This window comes from Nesoenas mayeri (genome assembly GCF_963082525.1).
Source record: "Nesoenas mayeri genome assembly, chromosome: 3".
In the NCBI taxonomy this organism is placed as follows: Eukaryota; Metazoa; Chordata; class Aves; order Columbiformes; family Columbidae; genus Nesoenas; species Nesoenas mayeri.
Genome location: NC_137544.1, coordinates 25,175,105 through 25,191,107, shown reverse-complemented (window position 1 = coordinate 25,191,107; position 16,003 = coordinate 25,175,105). Strand labels below are relative to the sequence as shown.

Sequence of the window (16,003 nt, the reverse complement as noted above, 5' to 3'; positions counted from 1 at the left end):
GGAGCCTTTGGGGAACCATTCGTGGTTGGGTCTCAGAGCAGTGTGTTGGTTTTATTTTCTGAAGCCTTCCAGCATGTGCTGGGAAGTATTGTGGGTGCAAGAAATAGTGGTGTCAGGCAAAGAAGCAGCTGGCTAACTCGGAATAAGAATTACCTATGTGTGTTGAATGTTGCATGAAGCAAGGTTGGTGGGCACAAGCTTGTGGGCAGCTGTAGCAGCTTTTCACCATTTAGTTCCTTCTGGACAGGGGGCAATTAAGTTATTTTTGTGACTATACTAACTTTATATGCCAAAATATGTTCTCTTTTCCTACAAATGTTGATTTACTTCTGTCATTGGAACCCCTGTGGCTGTAAGAGTATATAGAATTCCTAGCATATTATTATATATTCCTTTGGAAAGGAGGGAGTACTCGGGTTTGGCTGAAGCTGCCTGTAGCCTCACTGATACCTTTAGCCTTCAGAGAGGTGGGATCCATTCAGATACCTTTGGTTGTGTTCTGCTTTAGGTAGTGAACCTGTGTCACTTCCGGGGAAAGCTTTTTGGGTTTCACTGTGCTCCCCTTTCCTTGGGAGAAGTTTATGGGCCGCAGGGTTAGTGATGTGTTAAGCACAGACAGCAGTGTCAGCCAGGCAAGGGAGGCGATTGTCCCACTCTGCTCTGCACTGGTGTGGCCTCAGCTGCAGCACTGTGTGCAGTTCTGGGTGCCACAGGATAGAAAAGATATTAAGCTACTAGAGAGTGTCCAGAAGAGGGTTGCAAAGTTGGTGAAGGGTTTGGAGAGGAATCTGTATGAGGAGTGGCTAAAGCCACTTGGTTTGTTCAGTCTGAAACTAAGAGGAGACATCATGGTTTACAGCTTCTTCACAACAGGAGGAGGAAGGGCAGACACTGGTCTCTTCTCTTTGGTGACCACTGACAGAACCCGAGGGAATGTCAGGAAGATGTGCCAGAGGAGGCTCAGGTTGGACATTAGGAAAAGGTTCCTCACCCAGAGGGTGGTGGAGCACTGGAACAGGCTCCCCAGGGAGGTGTCGTGGCTCCAAACCTGTGTTTGAGAAGAGACTGGACAGTGCCCTCAGACACATGGTGTGAACTGTGGGGTTGTGACATGCAGGGACTGGAGTTGTACTCAATGATCCTTATGGGTCCCTTCCAACTTAGGACATTCTATGGTTCTATGATGGATGGCTATTTGGATTAATCACAATATAAACATTGTGGTTACCCCTCTATTCCTAACACTTCAAACTATGAGAACTGTGTGAAAACATCTGTAAGCTCTTAACAACATGATCACAGCACAATGTGGTCTTCTGTCCCAGGGACTGGCGGGTGCAGCGCAAGGAGCGGTTTAGTGCAGAGCTTGCCCCGAGATGTGGCTGGTGCTGTAGCTGGGTATGGCTTTTAACTGGTGTGCTTTGCACTTCAGGGTCTTCCTTATGGCAGGGAGAGGAGTCCTCCCTTGCTGCTTGGGCAGGGGAATTGCATGGGTCTGCTGTTGTGCACGGCTGCCGTGCTCGTGCTGTGGCACAGTGATATTGATTTGTCTTTCATACATGAGATAATTCCAGGTCTGTATGCTATGATATAACTAGATGTCTTTTTTTTTTTTCCCCCCGTCCTAAATAGTGGCAATAATTCTGTCTCAGAAGGTCAAAAATAATGACCTAGGCTGACTGGGGGAAAATGAGCCATGAAAGAAATAACATTATGAAAAGGTAGCTCATTTAAGTGATAACCTTTATTGTACCTTTTAGAATTAGCTTCCCATTCACAGCTATGAGCAGCATTTGGTCATACCAGTTATTGTAGTCTTTTAATCAAGTGATCATTTTAAGTGACTGACGGTACAAAGAGTTTTTCACCGTGGCTTTGCAAAGTTTTTTTTTATCCTGCACGAGTGTAGATAAGGCCAAAACCAGTCAACTTGCTTGTGCAGGATATCTGTCCTCACCTTTAAAATGTTTTTTTAGGATACCTAACAATTACTTTTTTCACTTGAGAATCATCTAAATTTGTTAGTCCTCTCCTCATGCTACTCCCAAGAGGAAAAATGACTTTATAAACAGTATTCAATGATCCCTTCTGTTGTGATATTAAAGGGATGCTCGTGCCTGTCTTTGCACCCTGCCCATCCTCCCATCCCACCTTCAACCTGCTCCTCCATCTACCACCCATGGAAGGGTGGGACATGACATCCAGATTGCCTCTTGCTTCTTTGGAGGTTTGAGCAGCCCCTCTGCAAAAGGCTTCCCGTCAGCCTCTTGTGCTTAATAGCTGGTCATTACTCTCAAAAGTAACCTTGTCGTGTTGGAGGTGTTATTTGTTTGGCCGGAAAGTCAGGAAGGCAGCAGCAGATCCTGTGGGGGAAGCCGCTTGTACTGGGAAGGACATCGTGTACTTGGGATACGTGAATCTTGTAAAAAGATCATGAAGAATGGAAATAGGGTAAAACACCAGTTGTTAGCTTTTAAGCAAAGCTAAGATTGGCTCTGTTACACAGCTGAAAAGATTATAGTCGGATCTCTGTGTATAAAATCTCTTAAAAATAAAACTTTCTCATTCCAAAAATAATCAGAAGAAAAATATATTGACTTTTCTTTGGCCGTTCACTTTCTCCAACAATGAGATAATCAGCCAAGAAGGAATGATATTTCTTAAGAATCTGTCTGAAATATGACTGAACAAAACACTCACTATGTGGGATAAGCGGGGATAAGATTCTACCTCCCATTTTTATTCTGACATAACCCAATTGGAAGATTTTCTTAATTCACCCTCCACTATGATTTGTTCACTGCTGGGAGCTTGAATTCAACCTGATGCCACACTTGGGTGCCCATGAATCCCTTGGCCCCAGACATCTCGGCAGAGCCACTGTCGAGGTTTCCACGTGCTGCGGGGTGCAACCTTCTCCCCAAATAACACTTTATTCTTTGATCTTCTCAGCTGGTGACAGGAGTATGGGAAGGAGGATACAATTTCTTCTGTCAAGATACGCACAGTGGAGGAGAAGCTGATATGAAGGTAATGTTATTGAGACCTATAGCTAGTAACATTTCAAATTATCTGCCTGTATGTAAGTGGAGAGCAGAACAGTATTGATGAGGCAGATTTTGTTCAAACTATACAGTTGTTTTTTTTTTCTTTTACAATACAGTGGACAATGTGTAGTCAATAGTTGATCCACAGTATATTTGTGGTTGGTATTTCCAATTTGAGTGAGTCATTACCTGTACATTGTCAAGTGTTCCCAGCTCAAAAAACAGGGACTTGGTCTTCAGACTGTGTCCATGCACTGTGTGTCATGACTCCCCTTCTCTTTCTGAGATGTGATGATGATTTCTTCTTGTCACCATTCAGATCTCTCCTTTACAGAGAGCACTGTGGGATGAACTCTTTTTTTCTCCCAGGCCACCCTAGGTGCACAGCAATAGCCTCATAAAGCAGCCTTTGTCATCCCGTTTTCATCTGTAACTGTGGGTTTGTACCTAGATCTCCTATGGAGACACCTGAGGCTGAAGCACTGCAGAAGATCTCAGCAGTGTCTGAAATCCAAGTAGTGCTGGACAGAATCTGGATTTTAATTACTTAGGTAGGAAAAGGGTTGAAAGCCCCTGCGATGTGCAACGCTTCTGAAACTTGTTTCCTCCTCTCTAGATCATACGTGTCCTCTGGTGGTACTACTTCTCCAAACTCATTGAGTTCATGGATACCTTCTTTTTCATTTTGCGGAAAAATAATCATCAGATCACTGTTCTGCATGTCTACCACCATGCAACGATGCTGAACATTTGGTGGTTTGTTATGAACTGGGTGCCTTGTGGTCACTGTAAGTACTGGGTTATGGTGGGGAATGTTTGCAAGAAGGGCATCGTTTTGGTTTACTTTTATTAAAACCAAACATCTCTGGTACCTACAGCTGTAGGGTTTGTTCTGACCAATATTAAGCTGCTTTGCTGAATTGCAGCTGTTACAGGTAGTTACAGATATTAAGCTGCACACAGAGCCCCTAGAAAGGCATGCCTATATAGCTTGAAGGATTTGTGTGACAGCGTGACATTTATCAGCTGCAGCAGTCCAGGTCTGACACCTGTCAGCTTTGCTTTCTCTTTGTGTGGTGGTTGCAGACCCTCTGATGAAACAATGCTCTTTTCCCAGTGAGTTTCAGACGCTTGTTTCAGCTGCAAGATGGCTAATAGTGACTCTTGTCCCTGGATCTGTCAAGTTCACTTGAGATGTTACTTTATTAATTTAATCTTATTATACCACAAGCCATAACAAATGATTTAAATTAAAATCTTGTCCCCTGAGCACTAATGAATTAGACCGAATTCATCTTAAATGGAAGATGTCCATGTGTCTCTTGTCTAAATCCTGCTGACCTCTGGCAATCTTGCTTTGATTCTTTAATTTCATTGCTTTTAGCGGGCATCTAGTTTCCTAATTCATTAGCATGGCTTAGCTGTGGTTCAGACAAGCAGCTTATAGATACTGGCTTTGTTGAACACACTCATCCAAGAGAAACCTTTTCAAATCCAGTGGACATGAACTCCTGGCAGCGCAGACCAAGACGCTGGGTTGCTCAGGAGTCTGCTTTGTGAGCCAAACAACATAGCAACTCTTACTTGTTTTGTGTTGTCGGCACAACTATGAGCAATGCTGCGCTTATAAAAAGTGTGCATCTGGAACCACATCCTCCTCCAGGGAAGTCAGTCCCTGTTTATACAGCAGTCAAAAGTGCAGATACTCGGAGTCTATCTTGTGTTTTCGCGGTCTTGAAAATACTTTGTGCTATTTCTGGTGATGTGTTTTTCTTCTTCCTTTCCAAGCTTTATGTTCTGCTTGGTCATCACAGTTCTGTGCAGTTAGGTGTTAAGCGAAAAGTTTCCCTAATGTCTAAAGGTACTGTGAACAAGGACAAATAAAATCATTAACTTGCAGTTTCTGAAGATATCTGTTGCTTTTGGTTATAAATGACAAAACAGGCTCTTGCCTGAAGGAAGTGAAATAAGCCTAAAATTAGATGGATGAAGCTATCAATTGTTGGAAATGCTTACGTGCCTCCTTTTTATCAGCTTCCTCAGTTCCCTTGAGAAGCTGTAATGTAGATGTGAAAAAGAATAAATCAAGGAAACAAACCCAGAAAGCTTGTATAAAGTGCACAGCTGCAAAGCAGCTCAGCCACTCCATTGGGTGAGCAGAAGAAAAATCAGGGGGAAAAAAAAATCTCTTGCCTGTTTTCTAGGAGAAATCATATTTTAAATAGTAACATTATGAACTTGTTATTTTTGTAGGTTCCATGAAACAGCTTGTTCCTGGTAATGCAGTGTACTTTCTTTTCCCTTCGTCCCTTTTTTAGCTTACTTTGGTGCGACACTGAACAGCTTTATCCATGTCCTCATGTACTCCTACTACGGACTGTCTGCTGTTCCAGCAATGCGTCCTTATTTGTGGTGGAAGAAGTACATCACTCAGGGGCAGCTGGTGAGTAACGAGCTCTTTGGTGCTTCAGCCACCTCTCGTATTTGTGATGAGGTCCTCTTTTCTTTACTGAGTTGGAAAATTTTGGCAGGGGGTAGAAGAAAGGAGAATGAAGCCTAGTACCTTCTGCATCTTTAAGTGCCTAAATCACTCTAGATATCCAGCTTCTGCGCCTCCCATTGCTCTGTTTTTAGGATGCTGGGGACTGATGGTGTGCACAAATCAGTGCTGACATCAGTGGGATCTTTTTCTGTCTCCCTGTGCTGGATGTGTTTGGGAGTCACAGCGCTGGGTTTTCTGGGACTTTGTAGCCGGGTCAGAGGGAGCCGCTTTTCTTCCAAGCCTGGCGTGCTCCAAGAGCTTCCAAGAGCTAGCGTGCTCTTCTCTGTGCTTCGTGGCTCAGGCTGATGTTGAGGTGACAGACCAGAAACCGAGTGCAACGCAGTCCATGGCTAACAAGGCCCTTCATTCTAGTCCTGCGGGACAATGACTTTTCTGTGTCATTTTTGCATGCAGTTGAAAATGGTTTATTCAAAACTGTTCAATATTTCTGGTCTCCTTCTGCACTTTAAATGGGCAGATTTTTTTCTCTTGTAATTCTGTGTTGGACTCCTTGTATCCATTTGTGTTGTTTCCCGTGTGTACAGTGATGAAGTGCAGATGCTGTGTACTGGAGGTGAAAAGAGCAATGAAGTTAAGCAATATGGCACACACTGTAGTGATACCACATGAGAACCAGGTTTCAGCATGTATAATGTGTCAGAACACCACAAGAAAATGTGCATGGGTGTTTGCTCTTCCCCTTTTTGTATGTGGGGAAGCTGAAGCCTAGACTTCTCTTTTTACCTCCCCCGCAACTGCCGCCTCCCCATTAGCACCCTCCCAGACCTGTGAATGGGTTTAATAACATTTGCTGGTGGTGATTAATAATATTTGCTGCCAGCAGTTCAGAGTGGTGATTCTCAAAATGTTTTTATTTTTTTAGCACTCTCCCTTCCTGAAGGGTGGCCAAGTATTAAAGTATTATAGCAGTGGGGATCGTAGCTGGGGGGGAAAGGGTGTTGGATTGTTGCCTTGTGGTTTTGTTTTTGTGGGTTTGTGGGGTTTTTTTTCTTGTTTTTGTTTTGGGGTTTTTTTGGTCTCTTTCAGATTTAGCCTCTATTCTCCATATTGGTTGTTGGAGCGCTACAGAGTGCAAGTGTCTCAGTGCCTTGTTCCTCTCCTGGTTATTGTCATAGCTGCTTTCACTGCTCTGCGTGCATAGCTGTTAGGGCAGCAAAATAGCAGAGTAGAACACAACAGTCTTTTCCTTTTTAAATCAACATTCCCTAATCTGGTAGCCTTCATGTAAGGATGAATTTTGCCTGCAACCCTCTGCAGAAGTTAAGCCCAAACACTTTTTTTCCACATAATTGAAGATAATGAACCCCAATCCTCCTCCTTGCCTTCCTAGCTTCCCTGCAGCCTTCGCCCCAGAGGCAATGCCTGTCTGTGGGAGAGGGTTTCAGGATCTGTGTGTAGACCCAATGACCTGAAATCTTCTGCAACTGAAGCAGTGAAATGCAGATCTACTCTGCCAGGATGGTGGAGTCAAACCCTAATGAGCTCTCACTGGGAAGAAGGTGGTCTTAGTTCCTTAGTATATTTATACATTAGTTCTACATCAGCTACTCTAATGCCCTAAAATGGAACAATATTAATCAAATAAAGCCACTTAAACAACCAGATACCACAACCTGAATGTCTGCTAACTCAGGTTTCCACTGTTAGCGAGACAGAGAAGATAAACTTGTCAGACACACAGTATTACGTATCTTTGACTTGTTTTGGAAATAACTAATGAGATTTTGGTCAGTAATGGCTTTTGTTCCTCCTTGTGTTGATGTGCTCCGTTTCTCTTTTTTTCTCTCTCCCCAGACTCAGTTTGTCCTGACAATCTTCCAGACCAGCTGTGGTGTTGTTTGGCCATGTGCATTTCCTCAGGGATGGCTGTATTTCCAGATTTTTTACATGATTTCTCTGATTATTCTCTTCACAAATTTCTATATTCAGGTAAAAGTAACATTCGTCAATTCTTTGTAGTGTTCTGCTGGCTGTATCGCATTGCAAAGCTGTTTACAGAAAGATAGGCTTGAAAAAGCCTTTTTCCGACTTCCAGTAACACATGTATGTTGCTAAAGTACTATATTTGTTGGTCTGACATACAATTTTGAAACGTCTGATGTTTTGTATCCACAATTGCAGTAAGCAGAGTGGCACAAAGAGGTGCTTTACTAATGCAATTTTGACTGCAGGTAAGGGAGAGAAAGACCTTTGTTTAAGCAACAGCTTTCCAGTCTGAAATAAAAAGCAGCCTGGGAAGCACCTAGAGGAATTGTTCGTTACTGCTCTTACAAGGGGAAATGCTTGTTTTATACCCAGGGAAAGTTCCCAAACTCCCAACATAAAGACATCTGGTTCTGGCTCACCTTTACAGGCATTTGTCTTTATTCCCGTATGAAAAATTAGTGGTTTGAGTTGTGTTCCTACAAAACTGACTTCATGCCTGAACACATGCAGGCTTGGTATGTGTTGTTTTGAGTAGTTCACGATCAGGCTTTGTACCAAGATGTGTACCCATCTTCTGAAAATCGAACCAACATGGCCTATTGCCCCCAAACAAGCAAACTCTGTTATGTATTTTAAATGTGTCTTGAAAGATTTGGGCATTTCGGGTCTGGCAAGAGTGATTCATGGGAGGAAGCACAGCGGCTTCCCTATCTGATCTTCCAGTACTTCTTAAAATTAGTTGCATATGAACATGCTAATCAAACATGATAGTATATTCCAAATATGACCTGGCTGTCTTCATCGATTTTACTTGTATTTTAACTTTTAGCCATTTAACTTTCTTTCACACACATGTATTTTGGGCAATGCGTTCATGTCAGGTGACTGAGCCCATTTGACAAAGCCTAATTCATGTATATATTTTCACTGTCTGTAGGGTTTTTTTGTGTCCCTGTTAGTTTCTGCTTCCCATGTTAGCCAGTGCAAATTCCTTTCACATTTCTGTCTCTGACCTTCCCTCACTGTTCGTGTTTACCCGCTTCTTGTTCTGGCTTTCATCGAGGTACTGTCACCTGCAGTGCATCAAACCTCCTTCCTCACTTGTCATTTTGACTATATTCTTATGCCATAGCCTGCTCATAAAGTCGCTTCCTTTGTTTCTGATTTACTGTTAACAATAACAGTGCTACCATCATACTACCAAGCCTTTTTCTTTCCCAGTGAACTAATTCTCTTGCTGTGATGAATGAAGGGCACAGTGTAGCCTCATACACAAAAAGTTGTAGAGCTTGTGAGACTCTACCACCCGCACAAAGTCTTTAAAAATGATGGATGTGAGTTTGCTTTTGTGTTCCTAGAGTTATGGTGAGGAAGTGGTTATTTATATCTATTTAAGCAAAACCATGTGTCTTTCCATATATTCTAGACTTACAACAAGAAGGCGTCCTCGAGGAGGAAAGAATATCAGAACGGCTCTACGGCCACTGTGAATGGGTACACAAACAGCTTTTCTTCCCTTGAGAACAATGTGAAACAAAGGAAACAAAGGAAGGATTGAACACCAAACTGAAAAACCATTTTGATAACCCCAACAACAAAATCATCTGATTGTAAGCACAATAAGAGTTGTGCACTAATACTCTAACAGCTACTGTAACTATTCCTGCCTAGAATAGTGTGATTTATGTAGGACTTAACCAGTGCAAACACCCTAGAAACTGTATACAGAACATAAGAGTAGGTTAAAGTTTAAAAATAATTCTGGGCTGTCACTGACCCTGCTATAGACTGTGGAAGGGAGTATTATCGTAGTATCCGACACTGCTGTTGCCTTACTAGTCTATATGATAGGTGCTGAATTATGATTCACGATTTGAAAACACTGTAATCTAAACCTCCTTTTTTTTTTTTTACTGTAGATCATGCATGTGATTGTAGAGGTAATTTGTACAATGCTGGTTTCAGTAGATAAACACACATGCCTTAAATTAAAAGCAGGGCCCAAAGCTTATTTTACTGGTTTAAAAATTAGGGTATGTTTCAACTTTTCAGTTGACTGGCTTTTTATTAAAAAGTCATGTAGAAGAATCCATTGATCATTTTACTGTTCTGTATGTGATACACGATGTTACGTATCCCTTACGCGATACAGTGAAATCGGAAATGGTGCGTTTAGTTTTGTATATTTGGCTTTAACTGACTAAACAGTCACGAACCAGATGGAAAAGTTATTTTACCTTTTTAATAGATCTTATTTTTTTATTTGAAGTATGTCACTAATGTAAAATTAATTGGCGCTTACACAGTCCAGTAAGACTTAAGTATTGTTTCTAAGGTTTAGAGTGTATACAGGGTGGACCCATCTTTTTTTTTAAACTTTTTTCTTTTTTCTTATTTTTCTTGTCTCTGAGAACTCTTAAATGCTCAATGCGAAGTGGTTTTTAATATGGAAACTGGCAGAATTTCAAGTGTTATTACCATAGCCATATCCACGTTTTACGAGCTACTGTTTAAGTCTGTGACAAATCCGAAAGTGTATTTAAAAATGAAGACAGAAAGATGCTTTTCTGGTGGAACTGTCTGTATTTAAGTTGGTATCTGCACTGTTCTTCATGTCGCATATGTTCATTTTAAAAATGTGCCTAACACAAATATGTGGGGTTTTATTTTTCCCAAACAAGCAAAATTAAACCATCTAAGTCATACCTAATGTTTTTTAAATGTTACTGAAACGTGCTGGAGATGTCTGTTTCTGTAATGTGAGTTGTGTATGTCACCGGTAATGTTTTGGCTTGTTATCTGAAGATTTGGTTCGAGTGTTTGTTAAAGTTACTCCTTCTTGTAAAATCTTGCCTTGCACGTATGAGGAGTCAGTTGCAAAGCCAATGTCTATTGCTGGTATTCCAGCATCTGCTGTGGTGGAGTTTGGCTGATGAATATTTTATTCATTTAGCTATGAAAAATCAAATTGTGCAAGACATTCTGCTGATTATTGCTCGTTTAACTATTTGGGTTTTGATATTTATATAAATGCCAGTTTTAACGTTTAATTTTTTCTTAATGAAATCTTTTTAAAAATTTTTGCACATCTCTTAGGGAATTAATAAGTTCTACTAGCCTTGTGGGTTTTCATTCCTTGTTCTGAAGGAGACAGTGTCTGTTATGTTTACATTATCAAAACTTGTGCGTATGTCTTCATTTCTAGGTATTGGTTTGCAGAGTCTTTACATAGCTCAGTACAGCAGCTATAATGTTCAAAATAGGCTGTCTAAATGTGCTAGAAATAAACCCCTGGCTCATCTGAATATACCTACATTGTTAATGTTTGACATGATTTAATCATTAAAATACTTTTGATGATCTCTGCCTGAATCCTGGTGGGTTTGTACAGATGTAATGTGCTGCCCCATCCTATATCCGGCCAAGGAGGAGCAGAGATGGCTCTGAGATGATCAATGCTGGGAGCAAAGCTTAACATGGCTGGGGTGGACTTTCTGCCTCAAATGTCCTGTCTTTCAAATGGCAGTAACACCTCTCTCCACAGTGGGAGCATTTTTGCAATTTCCGTATAGCTGCTCTTGCTCTTAAGTGATGATTTCTGAGCCTTCTCCAATTTGAGTCTTTAATCAGCACATTGCAACAAGCCCAGATAGCTTGGAGATGCATTTGGTGGAAACAGAACTACCTGCATAGCTGTCTGTCATCTCATTTGCAGGCTCCGAATGCAAGAAACATAGACCAAGGAAATGGGGTTTGTGCTTTAAGTGAAAGGCTCAGAGGTTTCATGCTTTGCTGGTCTGTGAGGGAGCTCCAAATGCCTGGGATGGTTGCTGCGACAGTTTTTGATCCTGCATGTGCAAGTTCAGCTGAGCCAAACCTGCAGGGAGTACCTGGAAGGCAGAAGCCACAGCACCAACCTGGCCTTTGCTGGGGAGCCAGGGGCAACTGGGCTTCTGCACTCCAGACCTGGCCTCCAAGGTCAGGGGCACACGGTGACAAAATGTGGCCACCACATAGACCCAGTGACTTTGTCCAAAACTGGCAGGAGCTGTGGTCTTGGGAAGAGTATAGCATCAGTAGCGTTCACACCTGCATGTCAGAAGATGGTTGCTCCTGGGTGCTCTCCTGGAGTGTCTGCAGCAGCTGTAGAATGTCCCAAGAGCTGCAGGGCTTAGATAGACACACTTTACCATAATCAACAACCAGACTGATGGACAGAGGCAGGAGCCTGGGTCTGTGTACCTGTGATTGGCACTTGGCACTAAGAATCCTCTGAAAGGGCTTTTTGAGTTGTAAAGGCTGGAGAGACACAAAAAGGCCACCTGCTGCCACTGGGACAGAGGTGTCACGTAAAGCAGGCTGAGAAGAAAGAAACACCTCAGTTTGCAAAGACGGAATGACCAAGATTCAAACTGCCGTGTTAAGATCCCACACACTTCATGAACTTCCCATACTTGGGCCCTGGCACGTTTTCATGATGGGGAGGGAGGTGAACGCTTTTAAGCTGTGACTGGGACAGGTGAACTCAAATGCGGGGAACACAGCTTTTCTTACAGCCATCCAGCCATCCTGGTGTGAAGACCTGGAATGTCACGGAGGTACCAGCCACTCCTGGGTTGGCTTGTCCCCTGGTTGCCCAGGAGCTGGGATTCCTGGAGTTTGCAGGGGGCAGTGGAAAAGCAGAGAACCATTCTGGAAATCTCTCTGGTTGACTGTGTTTTACTTACCTAGTGCCAAGGCAGACATCGAGTAAGCACTGGAGCTTCTGATAGGACAACTGCCACCAAAATCAGGGCAAAGAAACCCCCAAAGCCTAAAACATGATGGAAAGCTCTCCAGGGGTTGCCTCTACCTTTAGTATTTGGTAGCTGTCTTGAGGCATAAGCTGATATAAATGTGTGTGTGTTGCATGTGATTGGAATATATGTTGTTACAAGGTATGCATTATTCAAAAAAGAGATGTAAAAATAAGGTAGACGCTGAAGAAGAGTGTAAATAACACCAGAGGCCAAATTACTCTGACAGTGTGGGTTCTGCTGAGAATCTCCCAGAAGCAGTGCAAGAGTGATTAAAAAATGGCTAGAGAGCTTGTGTTAGACAATCCATTTAATGTAAACAGATGGATATACAAAAGAAGATACATATGTCTCAATTTCAGTCCAGCGAATCTGGATGAGCAGGAGAAACCAGAATCCTCCGGGGCTCCCAAGACACAACAGTAGCAGAGGCACTATATTTTAAGTCAAAGGTGTTAAAATAATCTCAAAGAGAAGGGGGAAAAATGAGTAACAAAGATCTAGTTAAAAAAAAAAAAAAATATATATATATATATATAATGTTTTAAGTCAGTCAAGTTGGGATGTGGAGGAGGAAAAAGAATTACACATCTTGTGTTTCAAGGATATATCATGCAGATACTACGTTTTCTGTAGGCAGAATATAAAAAGTGGCACCTGGTAGCTGGTAGGCTCAATTGCAGTATGATGAAAGACTTTGGAATAAGTGGGAAGAATGTTTGAGTACAAGGAAGTAAACAGAAAATGAGAGAAAAAATGTAACAGGTTTTCTAGAAGTGATCACACTTGACTTACCAATATTGTTGTTCAATAAAAAAATACCATGTAGACAAAGGAAATACATCTTCCATCCGTCTGTGATAGGTACTGCTTTTAATCTTGAAAATTATTGTCTAAACTAGAAGGTGTGGTGACTGGCAACAGAATCTATGGACAAGAAAGGATCAGCCTGACGAGAAGGTGGTTTGTCTCAATGCTTTAAGCCTAAAGGGAGCCCATTAATAATGTTTTTAGCAGTGATCTTGGTATAAAAAGTAGGAATATTTGCAGTGATGTTTGCAGATGACAACAGGAGGAGGCACTGTCAATGCCAAGGAAGATGACGTATCCTACAGCAACAACTAGGTGACCTTGATGGCTGGAGTAAAAGGGATGGGATGAGTATAAATCCCCATTTAGGGACCAGTAACAGGATTCCAGGTGTTTCCATGGGAGTTTTAATTGGAAAAAACTGAAGAGAAGGAAAGATATTTGAAAGTCGTCTGTTCAACAACTTAGAGCTGCTACTGTGAAAAGAGAGGGGGAAAAATCATATTTGCTAATCAGTCTTTGATAGAAAGAGGAACATGCGGGAGTAGGAGGGTGAGGCTGAGGCCCTGGTGGGGCTTCCTTTTGATGAGTACAGGGTTTTCCTCCACTATGGTCACCTACTCTCTAGAAAACTGGTTATAAAAGATCAGCCATACGGAAGAGTTACTGGGATGGTCAGAGGAATTGAGAAGACTTGCAAAATGGGAGTGGAGCAAGACCAGGGTTGAGTGGGAACGTAATCACAGCCTATCACTATAATAATTGTATTGACACAAAACAAATGGATATAGGCTAACCAGGAGTAAACATCGGCTAGAAATTGGAAGTGGGCCTTTGCTAGTGGAATACGGCTCTAGAGCAGTTTTCCTATAAGAGTAGTGTGAAGGTTTGGGGCTTTGCTTGAAGATGGGACACTGGCCACTTCTGAAGTTTGTAGGACCAGAGGATGGACCTCCCTGGTGTCCCACTCTGCCTTCTGGCAAAATGCAGCTGTTGGTGCCTCTATTAAAGTATATTTAAGAAAGGGCAAAATACCACCCAGCAGAGAGAGGAGTGAGGAGAGAAGTGTGAGAAACCACCCTGCAGACACCAAGGTGAGAGAAGAAGGAGGGGAGGAGGTACTCCAGGAACTAGAGCAGATTCCCTCCCAGCAGGGACCGCACCAGAGCAGATATCAACACCACAGCCTGTGAAGGACCACATGATGGAGCAAGTGGACATGCCCTGAAGGAACTGCAGCCCATGAAAAGGTCCCAGGCTGGAGCAAGAGGAGAAAGGAGCGGCAGAAAGAGCTGTTATGGATGGACCACAGCTCCCCACACTATCTGGAGCAGGGAGGAGGTGGAGCAGCTGGGAATGAAGGAGTGAAGGTGAGCCTTGGAAGAAGGGTCTGTGGGGAAAGTGGTTTAGTTTTTGTCTTCGTTTCTCACCATTCAACTCCATTTTAATTGGTAATAAATGAAATTATTTTTCCCCAAATGTGTTTTGCCCATGATAATTATTGGTGAGTGACCTCCCTGTCTTTATCTCGACCCATAAGCTTTTTGTCTTATTCCCACCCCACTCCCCGAGTCCTGTTGACAACAAGGAGAGAGCAGCTGGGTGGTTGTCTGCTGCTGGCCAAGGTCACCCCACCCCACCTGGGCACGTTTTCTTCTTACAAACCCAACAGTTTGGACAGAAGGCAACTTCCTTGATTGCAAGCAAGATCTGCCAAAGGCTGCGAGGCACCACAGCACCAGAAAGTGTAGCCTAAAGGGAACTGGCCAACATGTTACAGCTGGAGCTTTTGTAGTTAAGGAAAACACGCTCAGTAGAGTAAAGCAGTTGTTTGTGTTCTGTTTTGGTTTTTAACCTTGCTTCTTCCAAATCGAATTCTTGTTTCTGAGTATCTGGCCCGTAATCCTTGGAAAGTTTTTAAAGGCAGTGGAGGAACCTCCTGTTTGCTGAGGAAAGGTACCCCAGTGGTGCCATGTGTGGAGGAAGCCCATGCTCAGCAGAAAGGTCCTAAATGTCCTTGTGAGAGGAATTTCCTCACAGCCTGAGCTGGAGCTCCTGCTTTTCAATCAGGGATGGTCTGGATGTGTCACGCTGAGAAATGCAAAATCGTTCTGGCTGCATTTCGTTTGGGAGCTGGTAAAACTTGAAGGGAACTGAACCTGTTGATGTAAAAATGCAGTCCCTTATGAGTTGCCTCCACCTGTGTATTTGCTGCTCTTGAGCTGGTGTAATGGGGAAAGCACAACCCCTGCGGTACAGTTGCACTATTACTGCCTTAGACTTGTCTCAGTGGATATTCACAGCGTTCTCTCTAGGATTAGCCTGCACCAGAGATAATGCCACATGGGGATAAATTACATGGTAAAAGTATTTAAAGTGAAACCAAGTGAAAATTCTTCCACACATACTGTCGTGGTATTTGTGCGGGTTATTGGACATATGGTGTCTCATCCTGTTTAGCAAGCGGGAAGCTGTGTCTTCATGAACTATTCTGCCTACCACTAGAAGCCAAATTTTACTAAATGCTGCTAATTCAATTTTACCAGCTGTTGTAGGAAATCAGAATCTCAGCTCACTTGGGAGAAATAGGAGATTTTTTGAAAAGAAAAAAAAAATCTGTAGCCTATGCAGTTACCTAAGCATTTTGCTTCCTTTAAAATCAATAGGATCTTGGTGCTTCAGGGCCTTTCTAGATCTAAGTGCCTAACATGTTTCTGTGCCTTTAGAAAGGATTGCCTCTCTGAAAGACCTTCTGTTAATTTATCCATTTGCTTTGCTTCCCACAGTGCTCAGGGTTGGGAGAAGCAGCAGCTGGACACATCTTCGATGCAAATGCACTTTTCCTCAGTGGAATAGTGATG

General features: G+C 42.6%; 1 protein-coding gene across 1 annotated transcript in view; it reads left to right on the top strand.

The window, feature by feature from the left end:
- The window catches only part of ELOVL5 (ELOVL fatty acid elongase 5), a 38,424-nt gene extending 27,528 nt beyond the window's left edge, over nucleotides 1-10,896 (top strand). Inside the window, exons 4-8 of the mRNA XM_080340871.1 lie at nucleotides 2,953-3,030; nucleotides 3,664-3,835; nucleotides 5,366-5,490; nucleotides 7,405-7,539; nucleotides 8,963-10,896. Of these exons, the coding sequence (XP_080196997.1) occupies nucleotides 2,953-3,030; nucleotides 3,664-3,835; nucleotides 5,366-5,490; nucleotides 7,405-7,539; nucleotides 8,963-9,094 (642 nt within the window). The 3' untranslated portion in view covers nucleotides 9,095-10,896. The remainder of the gene's footprint in view (nucleotides 1-2,952; nucleotides 3,031-3,663; nucleotides 3,836-5,365; nucleotides 5,491-7,404; nucleotides 7,540-8,962) is intronic.
- Nucleotides 10,897-16,003: the final 5,107 nt, after the last annotated feature.